We start from the raw sequence: 20,049 nt of genomic DNA, 5'->3' as shown, positions 1-20,049 counted from the left end.
GGATCCGATCCTTCGTTATGAACAAACCCCCAAACGGCCTCAGCCTCTTCAGTGCTGGGGTCAAGCAGCAGTGCCTGGCGCTCTCCCTACAGGGGAGCTTCCCAGGGGCCCCACGGCAGTCAGCGTTTGCATTTTCCGCTGCTTCTGCAAGGCACGGCTTATAAGAACATCAGAAGTGCCCTGATGCTGGATCAGACCAAGGGTCCATCTAGTCCAGCACTCTGTTCACACAGTGGCCAACCAGCCATCAGCCAGGGACCCACAAACCAGGAGGTGCAACAGCATCCTCCCACAATCTTTACTGCCTCGAATACTGGAGGCAGCACACAACCCTCAGGGCTAGTAGCCCTGGATAGCCTTCACCTCCAGGAATTTATCCAACTCCCTTTTAAAGCCTTCCAAATTGGTGGCCATCACTACATCTTGTGGTCGTGAGTTCCGTAAGTTAACTCTGCGCTGTGGGAAGAAGTCCTTCCTTTGAGTTCGCAAAGCCATCTTCTCGGGCAAGCCCAGTCAAAACGTAGCCGGCCCTGGCACTGTCCCTCGTGTCCCTCGTGTCCTTCCCCACCTCCTATCTTCCCGTGGGCAGGAGGAAGCGGCACCTTTGCCCACAAAGAGCGCAGCGGGGTCCCCCCTGTGAAAGGAAAGGCTGCCAGTGCGCAGGACGAGGGGAGTGAGTGGTTTGTGTCCACGTCGGCTCCCGATGGGACTTCCCGTGCACGGCAGAGAAGTGCACAGGGAGGGGGGCGAGGGGGGGCTGTCCAGAGACGATCCTGTGGAGCTGCGATGGTCCCACAAGAATCGCGGAAGCGGGCACGAGAGCGGGTGGCAGCCGTCCTCACTGCTGCATGCTGCTGCCGCCGCTGGTCTGCATGGCCCAGGTGTCGGCCCCCGGGGGCTCCAGGTTTTGGACTTGGACACTTTGCTGTGTTTGCCACAGCTGGTGCAGTTCCTTGAATTGCTCCACCATTTTGTCCTTGAGATCCGGGTGGGAGATCTGGAGGCGAACACTGTCGGCTGACCAGGACAGTTCCCCGGAGAACATTTCCAGCAGGAGCCGGGCAGCTACTGGCACCACCTGTGATGGGGACAAGGAAGGAAGGATGAGCGTCATCGCCCCTGGGTCCCTTGCAGGGTTCGCAACAGCCCCACGCAGACCAGAGCCCATTTAGAATAGCATCCTCTTGCACACAGAGGCCAGCCAGATGCCCCGCTAGGAAGCCCACCAGCAAGACCTGGAGGCACAAAGTCATCATGAGGGGAGACATGAGAGCACTCTTCAAGTACTGGAAAGGCTGTCCCACAGAGGAGGGCCAGGATCTCTTCTCGATCCTCCCAAAGTGCAGGACACAGAATAATGGGCTCAAGTTACAGGAAGCCAGATTCCGGCTGGACAGCAGGAAAAACGTTCTGACTGTTAGAGCAGTACAACAATGGAACCAGTGTCCTAGGGAGGTTGTGGGCTCTCCCACAATAGAGGCCTTCAAGAGGCAGCTGGACAACCCTCTGTCAGGGATGCTTTAAGGCGGATTCCTGCACTGAGCAGGGGGTTGGACTTGATGACCTTAGAGGCCCCTTCCAACTCTACTATGATTCTATGAAATAAGTATCCAGAGTATCCATACAGCTTTCATTACTAGTAATCATTGATAGACCACAGGGGTTACAAACGTGATCCAGGGTCTAGCATTACAAGAACGCTTAATTCTCAAAAATAAAGGTTGAAATGTGAACACAGCAAGAATATTGGGTGCAGATCCAAACTCTGAAAGGATACCATAGAACTGGAAAGTATTAAAAAGAGAAAGAAAAGAACTAAAAGTTGCAATCATGCACACTTTCCGGCTTGTAAGCCCCGTTTAACTCTATATGAGAGGCTTAAACTCCTGCACCTTTTAGGCTTTGGGTAGATAGGAAAATTGGCACCTTTTTTTAAAAGGGGGGACGTGTGTTACTCCTAGGTAGAGGGGACAGTTCTGGTTATTATAGAGCTGGAAAAAGGGCAGGTAAAATGATTCAGGGGCTGGAGCATCTCCCCTAGGAGGGAAGGTTACAACAGCTGGGATTGTTTAGCTTGGGGAAAAAGGAGGCTGAGGGGAGACAGGATAGAGGTGGACAAAATCATGCATGGTATGGAGAATGGGGACAGGGAGACATTTTTCTCCCTTTCTCAAAATACTGGAACCAGGCGACATCCCATGAAACTGATTGGTGGGAGATCCAGGACAAATAAATGAAGTACTTCTTCAAACAGCGCAGAGTTAAATTATGGAACTCACTACCACAGGATGTAGTGATGGCCACCCATTTGGATGGCTTTAAAAGAGGGTTGGATCAATTCCTGGAGGAGGAGGCTATCCATGGCTACGAGCCCTGATGGTTGTGTGCTATCTCCAGTATTTGAGGCAGTAAGCCTGTGTGCACCAGTTGCTGGGGAACATGGGTGGGAGGGTGCTGTTGCACCATGTCCTGCCTTGTTGGTCCCTGGCCAACGGCTGGTTGGACACTGGGTGAACAGAATGCTGAACTGGATGGGCCCTTGGTCTGATCCAGCATCAGGGCCCTTCTTACGCTCTTATGAAAGATTTGTTGAGTCACTGTTTTAATGGATTCTCCTTCCTTTTGATGGCTTTAAAAAGCACTCATTGGCTTCTCTCATAACTTGCCCGTTGACACGGTAGGAGATGGCATCCCTGAGCCTAGTCATAAACACACGCACACGTGTACATGTACTAGATATACAGCTCAATCCTACGTGTTCACTCAGAAGTAATTCCCACTGTCTTCAAGGAGTCTCCCTTTCTACTAAGTCTGTTCAAGATTCTTGCCGTAATCTCTCGCTCGTTGTCGCGGTAGCCCAAGAGGGTTGTGTCAGTCCACAAGTAGATTCTAATATAGGGTGACCATGTGGAAAGGAGGACAAGGCTCCTGTATCTTTAATGGTTGTATGGAAAGGGGAATTTCAGCAGGTGTCATGTCTATGCCTGCAGCACCTGGTGAAATACCCTCTTCATCGTGACAGTTATAGCTGCAGGAAACCTGCCCTCTTTTGTATCTGGTCACTGGGTGGGGTTTCTGCAGCTTTAACTGTTGTGATGAAGAGGGAATTTCACCAGGTGCTGCATGCATACAAATGACCCCTGCTGAAATTCCCCTTTCCATACAACTGTTAAAGATACAGGAGCCCGGTCCTCCTTTACATAGGGTCACCCTCTTCTAATAGCTGAGACTTCCTCACACCTTGCAGGTCTTCTCAGGATCAAGCCGTGTCCGCGCTGCCTGACCTAAACGTGTCACCTGGATCCGATTAACTGCGTGCCGCCTGTTTTACTTCACAGCCATGGGAGCCAGTGGCAGAGCAAACCACGGCCTTCCAGCCCAGGGCTGGCCCCATCTTTACCTGGCTTCTGAACTGCCATGGGGAAAGGCTGGGGCTTTTCAGAATTGGAATCTACTTTGGGGCTCCAGTATTTTAAGGCTCAGGTGCAGTAAGTACAATTTAGAGAAATTGATGTCAGATGCCGAGAGAGGACGGGTTGATCGCTGTGGGCGCTGTGGGGCTTGCTGCTGCATGAAGGCGGCCGCCCCCTCTGTCCCCAAAGTAGGTCTCTGTTACTCACCTGGACTGTGATAAGCTTTTTCTCTTTCGGCTTCTGGTCCGGCCACTCTTCCCCAAAACAGAAGAAAATCTCGTAGGGCGGGGGTGTGGTGCTTTGCCCCTTCTGGAACAGGATGAGTCCTACAGAAGCAGAATGGTTAAAAATCGCCCCCCGCATTTGGAGGCGAAAGGGGGGGAAAGCCGTTAGGGGCCTGATGTGAGGTTGTCGGAGGGAGCTACCATGGGGCAGAGACCCAGAAAGTGGAGGGAGAAAAATGCCACAGGGCGACTCAGTGGAGACTGGTGCCTCTCCTGTCAGTGGGGTGGTGAATCCGCTCTGGGTTTCCGTTAAAACGCTGGAGGTGGTTCACCACCCCGCTGACATTGGAGCCACCAGCTTCCACTGGGAGGACTGAAGAGGATGCAGAGATAGGTTCAAGATCTGGTCGTTCTAAAGCAGTGGTTCCCAAAGTGGGCGGTACTGCCCCCTTGGGGGCGGTAGGATTGCATAGGGGGGAGTTAAGAGGCAAGGGGGTGGCAGGGGGGCGCTAAGACGCAAAGGGGCGGCAGGGGGGCACTCGAGGTGGTCTTTTCCGAGAAGCGCCTCTCCAGAAGGTCTTAAAACCCAGGGACATTTTTATGGGGGAAGGTAGTTTGGTCCCAAGCCATAGAGGGGAAGAATCCACACTTGTATTAATACCGTTTAAGAAGAGTCCTTTTAACGGTGAATTGAAATGTTTCCAAAGCACCAAAACACTAATGAAGAGACATCACCTGCTTGGTGTGCCCCGCCATGCTGGTTGCAAAACAGAGGCATTCACTCTCTTTTCCCTCCCTCCCATGGCAAGCTTGCAGCGGGTGCTTCCCATTTAAAGGGCCCGCACGCAGGGGGCATTGGGCATGAGTTTGTGGAACCAAGGGGTGGTTACCTGGAAAAGTTTGGGAACCACTGTTCTAACGGGAGAACCGGCTGGTACCAGTGCGAACGCGGCCGCCTCTGCTTGCAAAGGTTTCCCAAAGTCAGCCAGTGAGCTTCTGCGGCTAAGCGGGAACTAGAACCCGGACCTCCCGGCTCCCAGCCCAATGCTCTAGCCACTACACCACACTGGCTCTCTTGCGCTTGCTCAACCACTGCCAGGTGTTCTCGCAGCAGAGAACGGTCGTCTGCCCCAGGGACTGGAGGCGTTGCCCCAGGGCTGCTGCGTCGGGAGGGCAAATCTGGAACCCTGCCCTCCTCCCTCTGGTCCCAGGAGGAAGTGGCCGGGATGGGTGGGTGGCCGGCTGCTCACCATTGAGGAAGCTCTCCAGGCTGAAGAGTTTGATCTTCTTTTCGCGCTCGATGGGATTGGGCCCCGCCAGCTCCCCGGCGCAGGGCCCGGTCCAGAAGACTTTGCACTGGCACAGCCGGATGGCGTAGATGTCCTGCCCTTGCAGCTCCAGGATGAGGCCCCGATCCAAGACGTCCAGCAGCTGGTGGGTGTAGAAGCGCTGCTTCTCGTTGGGCACGGCCTCCGTGCTGGGGAAGCGCACCTGCTCCAGCGTCACCGGCCCGAACAACTCCACCTGCTCCTGTGTGGGCTCCAGGTTGCTGTAGAAGAGGCGGCAGCCGTGCGGGTTGCTGATGGTCAGGGTGCCCGCGCTGCGGCCGCGGTAGTGGAACTTGATCTCCAGGTCGGTCACTGCGGCGGGGGGAGAGAAGCGTTTTGAGCATCGCCCGTGTTGCTAAGCTGCTGAATCGTAGGCTTCCACCCTCCTCTGGGGTGCTGGCTGGGTGGGCCCCCCAGGAAGACCCCCCCCCCGCCAACGCAGACTCAGCCACAAAGCCCCAAGGCGTGGAAGCCAGTTATTTATTTATTATTTACAATATTTATATACCGCTCCCCATTGAAAATTTCAGAGCGGCGTACAAGATGAAATAAAAATAGCATAAAACACTTTAAAGTAGATCTTCAAAGAAGCAAAAGGTACAGTGAACCGTGGCAGGTCATTAAGGAAAGGCTTCCTGGAATAATGACGTTTTCAGGAGGCGCCGAAAGGTGTTCAAAGTTGGCGCCTGCCTGACCTCCAGAGGCAGGGAGTTCCAGAGGAGGGGGGACACCACGCTGAAGGCTCTGCCCCAGGTTGAGGAAGGCTGATTTAAGTGGTCAATCTTAAGAGGTAGGGATCTATTAAAACCACACACACAGAGAGAGAGAGAGCTCAATCACCTTTAAAGCCCTACATGGTTTGGGTCCAGGCTCCCTGCGGGATCGCCTTCTCCCATAGAATCCGCCCCACACACTCAGGTCCTCTAGGAAGAATTTACTCCAGCCAACAAAGACTAGGCTGACAACCGTTACCCAGAGGACCTTTTCTTCTGCTGCTCCCAGACTGTGGAATGGCCTGCCGGAGGAGATTCGTCAACTTAACAGTCTACTAGCATTTAAGAAAGCCATAAAGACTGACCTCTTCCGGCAGGCCTGTCCAGTGGAATTTTAAGATGCCTTTTTTAATGGTGCGCTGCTTTTAATGATGCACTGGTTTTAAATGTTTGAATTAGTTGTATGTATTTTATGGTGTTTTTGTGTTGTACCCCGCCTCGATCCAGAGGGAGAGGTGCTTAACAAATAATAATAATAATAATAATAATAATAATAATAATAATAATAATAATAATAATAATAGGCTCCTATTCAGCTCGCGATCTACAACAATTCCGAGATCCTTCTCGTTTGTAGTATTGCTGAGCCAAGTGTCCCCCGTCTTGTAACTGTGCCTTTGGCTTCTTTGAGACCTGCACGAAGCCGGCGGGGATTCCTTTCTAGCCCCCAATGAGTTGCCTTCTCTCTAGCCCTTTTTTACTGCCCCAGAGTGCTTCTCCACCCCTTCTCCCCTCGCCCCGTCACAGCAGGAATCCTTACGGGGCAGCATGTGTGGGCTGATCAGCAAATTTGGGATGAACTGCTCTATGGGCACCACGGGGCAGCCCCCCGGGGGCAGTGCCTGCAGCTCTCCCGGCACGGCCATGTTCCCGGGGCCAAGGGGCGCGAGAGGCATTCTGCCAGCTGGTTCAGCAAAGCTGGCCGCTGCGGGATCCCCTCCGACGGCGAAAGCACCCATGGGAGGCGGCGGAGGGGGGGCGACCGGGCCCTCCTGGTGTGCCACGTGGGGGAAAGATCTATTGCCACAAGCGCTGGAGTACAGGACCTCTTGCTTCAGCCACGGGTAAGGGGGCAGAGGCTCCCCGCTGTGGTTCGGGTCTGCAGAAAGAGAGACGACCACACACAACATCTTAGAAAGGGAACACAGGGCTCAAACCCACCCCGAAAGCGTTTCACTCACAACTTCACCCTGAAAGCAGATCAAAATATCCACACAGAGAAGACGCCCTACCAATGTCCTGAGTGTGGGAAAGGTTCAGCAGTAGATTAAGCCTTAAATGGCATCAAGGAAATCACGCAGGGTAGAAGCCCTATAAATGCTCAGAGTGTGGAAAGAGCTTTGTGATGTTTCACTGTTATATGCTATATAACTGATATGTAAATACTGTTTAGACTTCATATGGTAAAGCTGGTAAGTAGTTAATTCTGTTGGGAGGGGGAGTGAGTGAATGGCATTTTGGAGTGAATGCCGATTGGCTGTTAGATTTGAGAGTTGGCTGTTAGATTTGAGTGTGTGACGGGGAATGACAGTATACTGTTTTCATGTCTCTGATGGTTTTTAAATTTTGTATATTTTTAATGTTTACTGTTTTTAGCTTTTGTGAACCGCCCAGAGAGCTTCGGCTGTGGGGCGGTATATAAATGTAAATAAATAAATAAATAAGGTAGACCACAGCAGACTACAAGAACAGGAAGCTTTACTAGTACTTTTTATATATATATATATGGGGGAGGGGAGGAACTGCCAAAAATCAAAGTATTTTTACTGCTCAGGTCAACTGTCCTTGCTGAAAAATACTGTGCAAAAACCTTGCTGGCTGCCCAGTGTCAAGCGTTTCTTCTCCCCCATCAACACAGTTCAACCACTGAATGCACCAGACTGTGTCAGGGTGCAGGAACAAAGCCAACGAGAAACTGCAAGGGTGCCCCCTCTGCCTTCCTGGCCTGCTGCCCCCACTGAGCCTCGGAGCAAAGTGTTTACCATCTTGACAACATGCTTTAGTTAATCCACATTGAAAAGGAAACGCTGTCTATCTGGTTGTTTTAATAATCGGGGGATGCATAATGTGTGGTTTGATCTCCTGTTGTTGTGCACCTGGCTGAGTCCAAGGCCCCACCCAACTAGAGAGCAGGTGTACTAGGTAAAGTTGAAATGAGAAGCAAATAGGTTCAGGTGACTCACACAAGTGAGTCAAGTCACGACTGGTGAAGAAAACAGCATGGTCCACACCCACTTACAGCCACTAGCCAAGCTGAGTTGGAGGGTCCCTTCTAAACTAGAGTGGTCCTTTGGACCCTGGGCCCAAGTGACCAGCACCTCATCCAGTTATGCAAGAATGGCCTTGAGATGTCTCAAAAATTTTGTGAACCGCCCAGAGAGCTTCAGCTATTGGGTGGTATAAAAATGTAATAAATAACTAAAGTTTTGAAGGCATGGGAAAATGGCATTCCCTGCAATTATACCAATGCAAAACAAAGTGGCCGGGAAAAGCTATGGACACGATCCGGCAGGACATTCCCCTGCTACAGCTCCCCTCCATTTCAACAGGCTCGTGCAGGAGAACCTCCCAAAGTCTCTTACTCAATTGCAGGATGTTTAATCGCTCCTTCTAACAGGGAACTCAGATGATGAGTGCCGATGGGATTTTAGAAAAACGGGCTACTGAGAAGTGTGTTCAAGGGAACGTTGAGGGTTGCAGAAGCACAGCAAAACCTTCCAAACCAACCACCCCACCTAAGCTGGGGGTTGTGGGGGGAGGGAATGCAGCCCAGTGAGAACTGGACATGCTCTTTAGTCACAGTTGAGTATCAGTTGGACATAAAGAGCCAGGAAGCCATTTTGGGCAGGCGGCATAAGTGTGCACAAGGGGGGTGCCTGGGGTGTCCAGGCACACCCTAATGTCTTGAGCAATAAGTGCTGAATTAAGGGGGCCTTTCTGGGAATGGTGCTCTCCAGCGGCTCTGCTGCTGCACTTAGGAACTGCCGTCCCTGAGGAATCTCTGTGCCGGGAGTGGCACCCCCTCAGCCACAAGGCCTCCGCTGGAGCTTAGGATACTTATGACTGAGTAGTCATTAAATGTTCACCATTTAAAAAGAAATAATCCCCGGGGTGCTGGTGGGGCCGTCTGAAATGTTGGGGGGGGGGGGGCTGGGCATGCTCCCACAAAATTGGTGGCCAAGGGGAGGCTTGCCCATTTGTAAAATGGCTACCACGCCAGGCGTGGCTAGCCACAAAACACCGAGGCTAAAAGAAAACGAACTTGCCCAAAAGCCTAAGTAGCATGCAGAGGTGGGGGAGCTGAGTTCGAAAACACAAAAAAACCACTCGGTTTTCAGAGTGTGTAGAGCCCGCTTTTCTGCTCAGACACCCATTTCACTGAGGGCAACCGGGTGAGGCTCAGAGGCGAGTAACGGCCGAGAAACTGAGGAGAAGGTGGGGGTCCCAGAGGCATTCTTAGAAATAAAGATGGCATTCGAGACCAGCACCCTGCCGTTGCAGCAAGACGGTCTCCCGGGTGAATTGTGGTTGTTGTTTTAATCCGGAGTCTCAGGGACTCTGGCAGGCCTGGGGTGTGTGTGAGAGGAGCTGCCCCCCCCATTTTCTCTGCCCCCTATTTCCCCCCCAAATAATTAAAAGCCAGTTCACAGTTTTGTCTCTAAAAGGCCCACACCACCAGATGAACTGCCCCCTCCCAACTTTTTTGCCTTTCCCCCAGAACTTTTAGGCTGGTCCTGGTCCTGTTCCCTGGCAGGCACCAACAGAGGTGTCTCTGGGCATATTGGCGGCCCCAGGCACGGCCTTGGGTAGCCCAGAGTGTCCCGGAGGAGGGCCTGGCTGGCTAGCTGGCATTCTGAAGGGGAGCTCGGCTGCAGGTGTCACGTCTCTGTTTATAAGACGTCATTCCTGCCTCCTGTCCAGCAACAGTAAATGGTTAACCTCCTATCTTAACTCACGTCCCATTGATTTCAATGGGACTTAGACATGGTTATCTTTACCCTGACCTTGGCCTAGATACTCATGCTATCGTGTTTATAATATTAGATAGGTTTAATTTCGTTGCTAGTCCGCTCTTCTTTGAGGAAGGTTTGACGTGCTTCCCATAAAGTCTCCTGCCTAGTGCGAGAATTTCTGGGTCTTCAGAAATTCAACAGAACGGCCACTGGGGACGTGTCAGAGTAAGGGTCCCCAAACGGGATGGTGACATCCATACCCCATTTCTCCCCTTATGGCCAGAGCGCCCCCGCCCCCCACCAGCCATTCCAACACCCACCTCCAATCCTCAGTGTTGGCATCATCTTCTGCAACTGCAAATCAAGCAACCGGAGTTAGCGATGAAAATAAAATAAAATAAAATAAAATAAAATAAAATAAGCAGTCGGTGGATTTCAGCTCTTATCAGGACCAGCCAACCCAGCTAATGGGAGTTAATAGATTAACAACATTTGGAAGGTCCCAGATTGCCCAATCCTGCTCTACAGTGGCTTCCCCCCTCCCTATATTTTGTTCTCCAAGTCCCATCAACCCCAGGCAGAAAATGGCCAGGAATGCTAGGAGTTGTAGTCAAAAGCATCTGGAGGGCACCCAGTTGGGGAAATCTGCTCTACAGGGTCCTTTGCAGTCACAGCTCCTGCTGGGGTGAGTGGGGATAGACACCCCCCCTCATTGACTGAACGTACAAATACAGCGGTTAAGAAGTGGAAGGAGGGACATGGGTCCCTTTTGAATACCCAAATCCCCTGGCGTCCGGCAGCAAAATGTTTGCTTCCATTTGCACATTCTGCCAGAACGTCAGCAGGCGTCCGCACTCCGCTCGCAGACGGAGGGACGTTCTGGTGAATTTCCTAGTAGATAAAGAGCGTCATCAGACGAGCGTTTTACCCCACGCTCGCTACTGCCCACTCACGTGTCCTTTGGACGCCGCTGTCCACCTCCCACACGCCTCTCGCTCATTTTTCCGTGGCAAAAAAAAGTCCCGGAAAATCCGACTTATTTTTTTAAAAACGAAACTTGACGCCGTTTCCTGCTGTGTGCAGGAAAAGTAGCGCAATAAAAGCACCCACCGAAGGGGCCACGTGGTCGTTGCTGCTTCCTCTTTCTCTCCCCGTGTAAAGAGATTGTTGCTATTGTGGGACAGCAGCAAGAAGCCAGAGCGACGGTAGGGAAATGGGACAATCTCCCCCTCCCCAGTCTGATGACACCCAAAATCAACAAACACACACACACACGGCTACCAAGGTGCCATTCCTCACCTCCTCCTCGTCTTCACATCCAATGTGTTCATCGCCAGCAAAGGACTCTGAAAGGTAAAAGATGCATCTCATGGGTTTCCTGAACACTCTGTGGCTTCAACAACAAGTCATTTCCCCCACCCACCCCGTCCACCCCTGGCTAGGCTTATCGCCCACCCCGATGAAGAGTTCTGGCGATCTCAAAAGCTTGCTCACTAGTTTATGGCATCTTCGTTGGTCCAAATCCTTGGTCAGACCATGGATTTTAGTTTCCAAATCAATGTAAAAATGGGTGTGGGGGAGGGGGGGGAGTCATGGATGATGTCCCCGTCAGGGCACTGCACCCCCACATGCCACACAGCTCCAGGTTTCAGGGGGGGGGCGTGGGCTGGGGCCCCTCCCTCAGTGAGCCGGCCTTGGCCCTGCCATTGCCACCGGCTGCTCCTGTACCTCCTCTCCATTCCTACCAGTTGCTTGCTTGGCGGGCAGGTGGGGGCGTCCGCTGCCCCCCCTTCTCACCACCACCACTGCTGTCTGGGCCAGAGCGGGTGAACAAGCGGTCTGCAATGGGGGCCCTGTCTTCACGGCAGCATTTTGCACCTGCACTTGCTTTCCTTCCCAGTATCTGCACGGGAAGGCAGGCAAGGGCACATTGTTATAATCTGTATCTGCGGAGCTCTGCAGTTACAGATAATAAAAACAAAGATGGAGGGGAAGGAACGAGGCAGCAGAGGAGGCCGTGACTGGGCGAAACCACTTCTCCTCCCTCTGGCTGCCCGTTCCTTCCTCTTTTTAAATTTTATCATCTCTATCTGCGGAGCTCCGCAGATACAATTAATCAAAACAAAAACAGGGGAAGGAGGAACAAGGCAGCCAGAGGAAGACACGAGAGGGACTGGGCGAACCACCCACGTCTGCTCCCTCTGGCCGCCCGTTCCTCCCCACCCAACTCCATTTTTTAATTATTATCTGTATCTGCGGAGCTCCGCAGATAGAGATAATATTTTTTTTAAAAGGGTTTTTTAGGAACGGTCAGTTTCTCTCCTCCCTCTGTTTTTTTTCAAATTTTCCAGAGGCACAGGGCTGCCCATGGCGACCAATCAGGGGGCACCATGGGCTCCGCTGTCAAAAAAGTCAGGGTAAGTGCCCGAATTTTGGGGAGCGGAGTTTCCAGGGTTTGCCCCGGGACGGCTTCGCAACGGCAGCTGCGTCATGTAGATGACGTGCCACTACCGCAAAGCCACCCCAAAGCAAACCCTTCGTGTAGATGTGCCCGGGCGGGAGGAGGAGGAGGAGGAGAAGGAGCAGCAACCCCTGGGGGCTTTTGCTGGCAATCCCCTGCTGTGCTGTGGGCCCTCCGCGCTCAACCGCGCCTCTCTTTGACGTCGGCCTTCCAACAGCCCGGACAATCACAATCACGGCACAATCTGGAAAGGTTAGAAAGACCGTGTGCTCCCAGAGGCAACGCGCCTGGGAACAGGGCGAGTGGGGCACCGCTTAAAAAATACATGTTAATCCCGCTAAAGCCAGCCTTCCTCAACCTGGGGGCGCTCCAGATGTGTTGGACTGCAACTCCCAGAATGCCCCAGCCAGCTGGCTGGGGCATTCTGGGAGGTGCAGTCCAACACATCTGGAGCGCCCCAGGTTGAGGAAGGCTGCGCTAAACACAAGCGAACTTTACACAAGGCAAGGAACCACGGATCAGAGACAAGACCGAGAGGTGGGGGAGAAGAGTTTTGAAATGATGCACCGGGAATGCGAGTGGCAGAAAAAGCCAGCCGGCGGGTTATTCCAGCGGAGGGTCGGCGGGGCTGAAGAAGGGGCAGAAAGGTGGACAAAGCGTGGGTCGATGCGCTGCGCACAGCCCACCAGCTGCACCCCAGAATCCTGGGGCACAGCAAAGCAGCCGGGAAGGCGCCTCTCAGAACTAATGTGGATTCGTTGATAGACTTTGAAAGTGATGATGCTTCAAAGGGGAGAACATGTATCAGACCTCCCCCCTATCATTTTTCTGACCCCTCGCTCTATTTTTGCAATTGGAGGATGGTCAAAACTGTAAGTGTGAGTTGCATTGTCATCCTTCAGAGATCAGTTTCCCCCGCAAGGGTCTCTAGGAGCTAAACAGCAGAGCGGAGAGCGGGCGCATTGCCTGGACGCACACGTACATGGACGCAAAGAACCACACAGTGTGCAGCCTGCTGTTTCACGCCTTTACCGCTGACTACGGCAGCCTTCTCCAATCCGGTGCTCTCCGGATGTGTTGGACTGTAACGCCCATCATTCCCAGCTGCCGGGAATGATGGGAGTTGCAGACCAACATGGCTGGAGAGCACCATGTCGGGGGAAGGTTGCCGCAGAATATATTTTGGTTGACACTATGTAGTCAAGTCAACAGAAAAACTTCTGGCTTTTAAATCTGTAGAAGTCAGGCAACTGCAAAGCAAAGAAATATGAAGCAGAGAAACTGGAGAAGAGCCGTTGGTAGCAGGTAGCGGTGAGCCTGGGCCTCAGACGGCAATCCTCGGCGTGAAACTGGGGTTCTTACTTTTATTTGTGAAATCTTGGAGGGTATGGGGGAGAGGCTGGAGACAGATGAGACTTCTCTCCCACCCACCCCAAAGAGCTGAAAGAGGTATGACAGAAGCATTGTTGCTCAGGATATACATATACTCCGGTCAAACAGGTTTTGCAGGTTTTTGTCATGCTCCAAGAACCTGTCAAACCTGTTTGACAAGAGATGAGCATAAGGTCAAACGAAACAAGCATGTGCACACCACAGGCAGCCTTGCCACCTTCAACTCTCGGGGCAGGTGGGTGGGGAGAGAAACCTCTCGTCGGCCTCAAGGTTTACGCCACCAGCCCGTTTCACACTTTTGTTTTTTGGCCACGTTGGGGAAAGAGGTTAGCGAAGCAACCCTTTAGGGGAGCACCAGAAAGGTTGGGTTGTGATGGCACAGACCAGCTGGTACCTCCGTTGGGGTGTGGCACATCGCAAACCTCGTAGATCTTGTAGGGCTGCATCGGGTTGGCCTTGGTCCCGTCAAACAGCAGGTTGAACTCACGGCTCTTGTTCAGGGCGCACCGCAGGTTGGCCTTCCACTTGGCCGGGTCCGGTTCATCCACCCCCTCGTTGTACTTGCCAGTCTCTTTGGCCCAGGCCTGCAAAGGGGTAATGGAGCAAGGCAAGAAAGGAATGGTTTAAAGGGAGATTATTTTTAAAATAAACCTCTCTACCACAAGCCCACAATCCAGCAGGAAGTCCTGCTGCACATCAGCTGAGGGAGATGCAGGACGTTCCACCCGTCCTGTTGAAACACCGTCTGCTTCTTTCCTCTCCCCTCCACGTCCCCTTTTCCTTGTGTGTCAATGCTGTTTTAGATGGTAAAAAAAAAAAAACCGATGGCAGAGGAGACCTCCTTGTTTTTACTGATTGCACGTAAGTCTCTCCGGCAGCCTTTTAAGGCTGAGGAGTAGGATAACATGCGTTAAACGAGTAAGACAAACAGTCCTGTTCTGTGGGAATTATGCAGGAGAACCCGTTGCTGGGTTCTACCGCTCCCCGCCTTCGCAGCAAGTTTACTTCACTGAATTAACTTAGTCGAGCAATCTTAAATAGCTGGGCTTTTGTGATCATGTTCTGTAGAATTCCCTCCCCAATCCCATACCAGAGGAGTCGGTGACCCACACAGGGGCACACGGCCTGAAACAGGCCCGAGATGGGTTCTGATCCGTTTCTGTTCCCCTCCTGCTGGAATGGCAGGCTTTATCGGACTGTGTTGGGCAGCGGAGGAGAAGCAGGAGGCCGCTGCAATCGCAGAAGCGCAAGGGTAGGGTGACCCTATGAAAAGGAGGACAGGGCTCCTACAGCTTTAACAGTTGTAGAGAAAAAGGATTTTCAGCAGGTGTCCTTTGTATGCAGGCAGCATCTGGTGAAATTCCCTTTTCATAGCAATAGTTAAAGGTGCAGGTGCCCTCCTCTCTTTTGTATCTGGTCAAGAGGGCAGGGCTCCTGCAGCTTTAACAGTTGTAGAGAAAAAGGATTTTCAGCAGGTGTCCTTTGTATGCAGGCAGCATCTGGTGAAATTCCCTTTTTATAGCAATAGTTAAAGGTGCAGGTGCCCTCCTCTCTTTTGTATCTGGTCAAGAGGGCAGGGCTCCTGCAGCTTTAACAGTTGTAGAGAAAAAGGATTTTCAGCAGGTGTCCTTTGTATGCAGGCAGCATCTGGTGAAATTCCCTTTTCATAGCAATAGTTAAAGGTGCAGGTGCCCTCCTCTCTTTTGTATCTGGTCAAGAGGGCAGGGCTCCTGCAGCTTTAACAGTTGTAGAGAAAAAGGATTTTCAGCAGGTGTCCTTTGTATGCAGGCAGCATCTGGTGAAATTCCCTTTTTATAGCAATAGTTAAAGGTGCAGGTGCCCTCCTCTCTTTTGTATCTGGTCAAGAGGGCAGGGCTCCTGCAGCTTTAACAGTTGTAGAGAAAAAGGATTTTCAGCAGGTGTCCTTTGTATGCAGGCAGCATCTGGTGAAATTCCCTTTTCATCGCAATAGTTAAAGGTGCAGGTGCCCTCCTCTCTTTTGTATCTGGTCAAGAGGGCAGGGCTCCTGCAGCTTTAACTCTTATGATGAAGACAGAATTTCACCAGCTGCTACATACATTCAAATGACACCTGCTGAATTTCCCTTTTCTATACAACTTTAAAGATACAGGAGCCCTGTATCGAGTCCAACCCCCTGCTCAATGCAGGAATCCACTGCTCCTGTCGTTGCTCTTGCTAGAGAACTCTGTAGCCGGTGGGGAAAGTCCACTCAACGCAACGGGAAACTCCACAAAGCTAGGCTGACCCTATGGAAAGGAGGACCGGGCTCCTGTATCCTTCAAGAGGCAGCTGGACAACCACCTGTCAGGGATGCTTTAGGGTGGATTCCTGCATTGAGCAGGGGGTTGGACCCGATGGCCTTGTAGGGCCCTTCCAACTCTGCTATTCTATGATTCTAAGTGCCACTCTAGGAGAGCTGTTGGGAGAACCAGCCTGTGGATGTTGGTTGAGGTGGGAAATGGCCACCTCCAAAGGTGTATGAAAACCAGTCAAACCAAGAACAACAGTTGGAACTGGTGTGTCTTAATCCCCAAAAAGAGATGTTCAGACTTCCGTAAGGTTTTGTTTCAATGACTTAAAAGCATTCTAAATTTATTTTATTTCAAAATGTGTATTCTGCCTTGAGATCTTGCAAGAGGGCTTGTATTGAGACTCTCCCACTCTAGAGGCCTTCAAGAGGCAACTGGACAAGCATCTGTCGGGGATGCTTTAGGGTGGATTCCTGCATTGAGCAGGGGGGTTGGACTCGATGGCCTTGGAGGCCCCTTCCAACTCTGCTATTCTATGATTCTATACGACAATGGAACCAGTTACCTAGGGAGGTGGTGGGCTCTCCCACACTAGAGGCCTTCAAGAGGCAGCTGGACAACCACCTGTCAGGGATGCTTTAGGGTGGATTCCTGCATTGAGCAGGGGGCTGGACTCGATGGCCTTGTACGCCCCTTCCAACTCTGCTATTCTATGATTCTAAGTGCCACTCTAGGAGAGCTGCTGGGATTTTTTGCAGCAATGGCTGATGGGATACCATCAGGAGGACCAGGGGAAGAGAGAGGGTGGGACTGTCAGTCAAATGTCACGATGGATTTTACTCAGCTCCACTGGAGCCCACAGCTACACAACGAGCACGTGTGGGGAGCACCCCCTACAAACTCAGCCGTGGAGTGGCGTTTTCACACTGCGTTGACGAACGTGTTGTCTGAACTGAGCCAGTGCCTGCTTTTAACACCCTTGTTTTAGTCCTATGCAGGTTGAATTGATGGATTCATCAATTGATGAAAGCTCATTGGATTAATTGACAAGGATCTCTTTAATTTGAAATGGGACGGTCTTAGTAAGAATATTATAGATAGATAGACATATCTTGCTCCCTTGCGTAGGGGGACCCTATGAAAAGGAGGACAGGGCTCCTGTATCTTTAAAGTTGTATTGAAAAGGGAAATTCAGCAGGTGTCGTTTGTATATATGGGGAACCTGGTGAAATTCCCTCTTCATCACACCAGTTAAAGCTGCAGGTGCCCTCCTCTCTTTTGTATCTGGTCACTCTAGTATAGCCCCTGCAGCTTTAACTGTTGTGATGAAGAGGGGATTTCACCAGGTGCTGCCTGCATACAAAGGACACCTGCTGAAAATCCCTTTTCTATGTAACTGTTAAACATTCAGGAGCCCGGTCCTCCTTTCCATAGGGTCACCCTAACAAAGCCCTCCACACAACATACTGGTCATGCAGGACCTCTCCTCTGCACCCAACCCTCTCCTTTGCACCCCATATTCCGCGTGGGGTGTTTTCCAAATAAACTCCATTGTGGGGTGGAGTTTTCCTGCCAGACAACACGTTTCTCAACGGTGGTGTAAAAACTCCACTGTGGAGTTCTAAAACCACCATAGAGAATCATGTGTTGTCCGAACTGAGTCACTGTTTGTCTTGAGACAAGGGCTGCAAAGCCTCGCTCAGCCCACGGGCCGAACTCCATTCCAGAGAAGCTCTCGGGGACAGGGGAGGGGCATTGGGCAGGGCCAAAGAGGCAGGCCAAATAGGGCAGAAATACCAGCAGTATTTTAGCGTAAGGCTCGTACAGGCAGTAAATGAGCCCTTAGGAGCAGCACTTCAACCTTCTAGAATGGGGGGGAGGGGGCAGCTGGACAGCCATCTGTCAGGGATGCTTTAGGGTGGATTCCTGCATTGAGCAGGGGGTTGGACTCAATGGCCTTGTAGGCCCCTTCCGGCTCTGCTGTTCTATGATTCTATGATTGTGGTGGAAAAGCTCGATGAAAATGTCCACCCAGGGTGCGGCCGCTGCAAAGAAGTCAAACTCCATGTTTGGCATTATAAGAAAAGGAATTGAGAATAAAACGGGCAGTATCATATTGCCCTTATTCAAATCTATGGTGCGACCACACTTAGAATATTGTGTACACTTCTGGTCACCACACCTAAAAAAGGATATTATAGAGCTGGGAAAAGGGCAGAAAGGGGCAACTGAAATGATTCAGGGGCTGGAGCATCTCCCCTAGGAGGGAAGGTTACAGCAGCTGGGATTGTTTAGCTTGGGAAAAAGGAGGCTGAGGGGAGACAGGATAGAGGTGGACAAAATCATGCGTGGTGCGGAGAATGTGGAGAGGGAGACATTTTTCTCCTTCCCCCAACATACTAAAACCCAGGCTCATGCCATGAAACTGACGGGTGGGAGATCCGGGACAAATAGAAGGAAGGCCTTCTTCACACAGCGCAGAGTTAAATTATGGAACTCACTACCACAAGATGTAGTGATGGCCACCCATTTGGATGGCTTTAAAAGGGGGTTAGATAAGTTCCTGGAGGAGAAGGCTATCCATGGTTACTGGCCCTGATGGTTGTGTGCTGCCTCCAGTATTCAAGGCAGTACACCTGTGTGCACCAGTTGCTGGGGAACATGGGTGTGAGGGTGCTGTTGCACCATGCCCTGCCTTGTTGGTCCCTGGCCAATGGCCACTGGGTGAACAGAGTGCTGGAATAGATGGACCCTCAGTCTGATCCAGCAGGGCTCTTCTGATGTTCTTATGACTGTGCAAAAGACGGGAAAGCACCCAAATGATTGGCGGTTGGGAAAAAGCGGTAGGCCCAAGGGAGGGGGCATGGCCCAAGGGAGGGGGCGTGGCCATCTGCGTAACCCCGGAGGGCCAGACCGGATGTCAATCCCAGGCTTCAGGTTCGACACCTCTGCTTCAGAAGATGCGGATATACATAAAGGCAGGCGCTGTCTCAGCAGAGGCTGAGTAAAAGGAGAAGGCCTTGTCTGCTGTTTTCAGGCATACTCATTCTTGTCTAAAGGAATAAACTTCACGCGACCCCAAATGCATTGCCCAATTAATCAGGGATGCCTTTTTAATAACTGAAATCAATCTGATTAAAAGTTTCATTATTACTATTATTAATTATTATTATCATCGCTCATCACGGTTTTTCTAGACCAGCCTTCCTCAACCTGGGGCACTCCAGATGTGTTGGACTGCATCTCCCAGAATGCCCCAGCCAGCAGCTGGCTGGGGCATTCTGGGAGTTGTAGTCCAACACACCTGGAGCGCCCCAGGTTGAGGAAGGCTGGTCTAGATGGACATGAACGGCTTTGCCAAGTCATGCTGTCTTTTACAGATTCAGGAATTTCCCGACAATTGAGCACGTTTTAACTATGCCTGCTTTCTGGATGTTGGTGCGGATGTATTTAGGTAGGCCCAGTTTCTGAAGTTTTTCTGTATAGTGTTTAATGCGATGCTGGTGACTGATGTGACTAATGGAATAATTGTGACATTATCATCATCATCATCATTATTTCTCGATTGCAGGCTTCATTCTTATCCGTTTGCGGGATACAGCAGGGAACCGTAAGTATGCAAGCAGACCCGCCTCTGGCCTGCCCCCCTCCCTCCCTCCCTCCCTCCCTCCCTCCCTCCCCGCACCTTGAAGATGGTGTTCTCGTCGTCCTGGCTGGGGATGTGCCGGGTGGCATGGCGCCAGGGAATGCAGAAGCTCTTCCGCTCGGCATCCACCCAACGGAGGCCGGGATACTGGCCGCTGTTCACTTGGGCCACCAGCCAGGGCTTCAGGCGGATGCGACGAGGGTGTGAGCTCATGGCGACGCCACCGATCAGAGGTGCCCCCACCTGGAAGAAGAAGAAGAAGAAGAAGAAGAAGAAGAAGAAGAAGAAGAAGAAGAAGAAGAAGAAGAAGAAGAAGAAGAAGAAGAAGAAGAAGGGAGAAGTGGTCAGAAAGCCCAAAGCATAGGCCTGAGTAGCACATTTTGTTAGGGTGCGCACCCAGGTAATTTTTTTTTAAGCAAACATTTATTGAATACTCAATCATAGGAAAGGAAAGGAACCTCTCGTGCAAGCACTGAGTCATTACTGACTCTTGGAGGGACGCCAGCTTCCGCTGACGTTTTCTTGGCAGGCTTTATAGCGGGGTGGTTTGCCGTTGCCTTCCCCGGCCGTGATTCCCTTTCCCCCAGCT

At 51.6% G+C, this 20,049-nt stretch overlaps 1 protein-coding gene across 2 annotated transcripts; it reads right to left on the bottom strand.

The window, feature by feature from the left end:
* Nucleotides 1–638: 638 nt before the first annotated feature.
* On the bottom strand, nt 639–19,704 carry IRF5 (interferon regulatory factor 5). Of its 2 annotated transcripts, none has more exons than XM_063134621.1 (8): nt 19,500–19,704; nt 13,939–14,128; nt 10,991–11,037; nt 10,012–10,045; nt 6,499–6,837; nt 4,888–5,277; nt 3,621–3,739; nt 639–1,078 (listed from the first exon to the last, which is right to left on the bottom strand). In XM_063134621.1, exons 1-8 carry the CDS (start codon nt 19,671–19,673, stop codon nt 839–841), a joined length of 1,533 nt encoding a protein of 510 aa, XP_062990691.1. In that variant the 5' UTR covers nt 19,674–19,704; the 3' UTR covers nt 639–838. The 2 variants fall into 2 exon arrangements, with proteins under 2 accessions (XP_062990691.1, XP_062990692.1); XM_063134622.1 differs by having other exon boundaries at nt 14,032–14,128.
* Between the last annotated feature and the right edge of the window lie 345 nt (nt 19,705–20,049).

The sequence above is a fragment of the Elgaria multicarinata genome, chromosome 9, assembly GCF_023053635.1.
Source record: "Elgaria multicarinata webbii isolate HBS135686 ecotype San Diego chromosome 9, rElgMul1.1.pri, whole genome shotgun sequence".
Lineage (NCBI taxonomy): Eukaryota > Metazoa > Chordata > Lepidosauria > Squamata > Anguidae > Elgaria > Elgaria multicarinata.
The sequence above is the reverse complement of the archived record's forward strand: the minus strand, read 5'-3'. Positions and strand labels throughout refer to the sequence as shown.

Coding starts and splice junctions, on each gene's coding strand:
- IRF5 (XM_063134621.1), bottom strand. CDS start 19,673: ATGAGCTCACACCCTCGTCGCATCCGCCTGAAGCCCTGGCTGGTGGCC. Junction 14,129..19,499: donor ACGAGAACACCATCTTCAAG/GTGCGGGGAGGG, acceptor ACCCCTTTGCAG/GCCTGGGCCAAAGAGACTGG. Junction 10,046..10,990: donor GATGTGAAGACGAGGAGGAG/GTGAGGAATGGC, acceptor CTTGATTTGCAG/TTGCAGAAGATGATGCCAAC.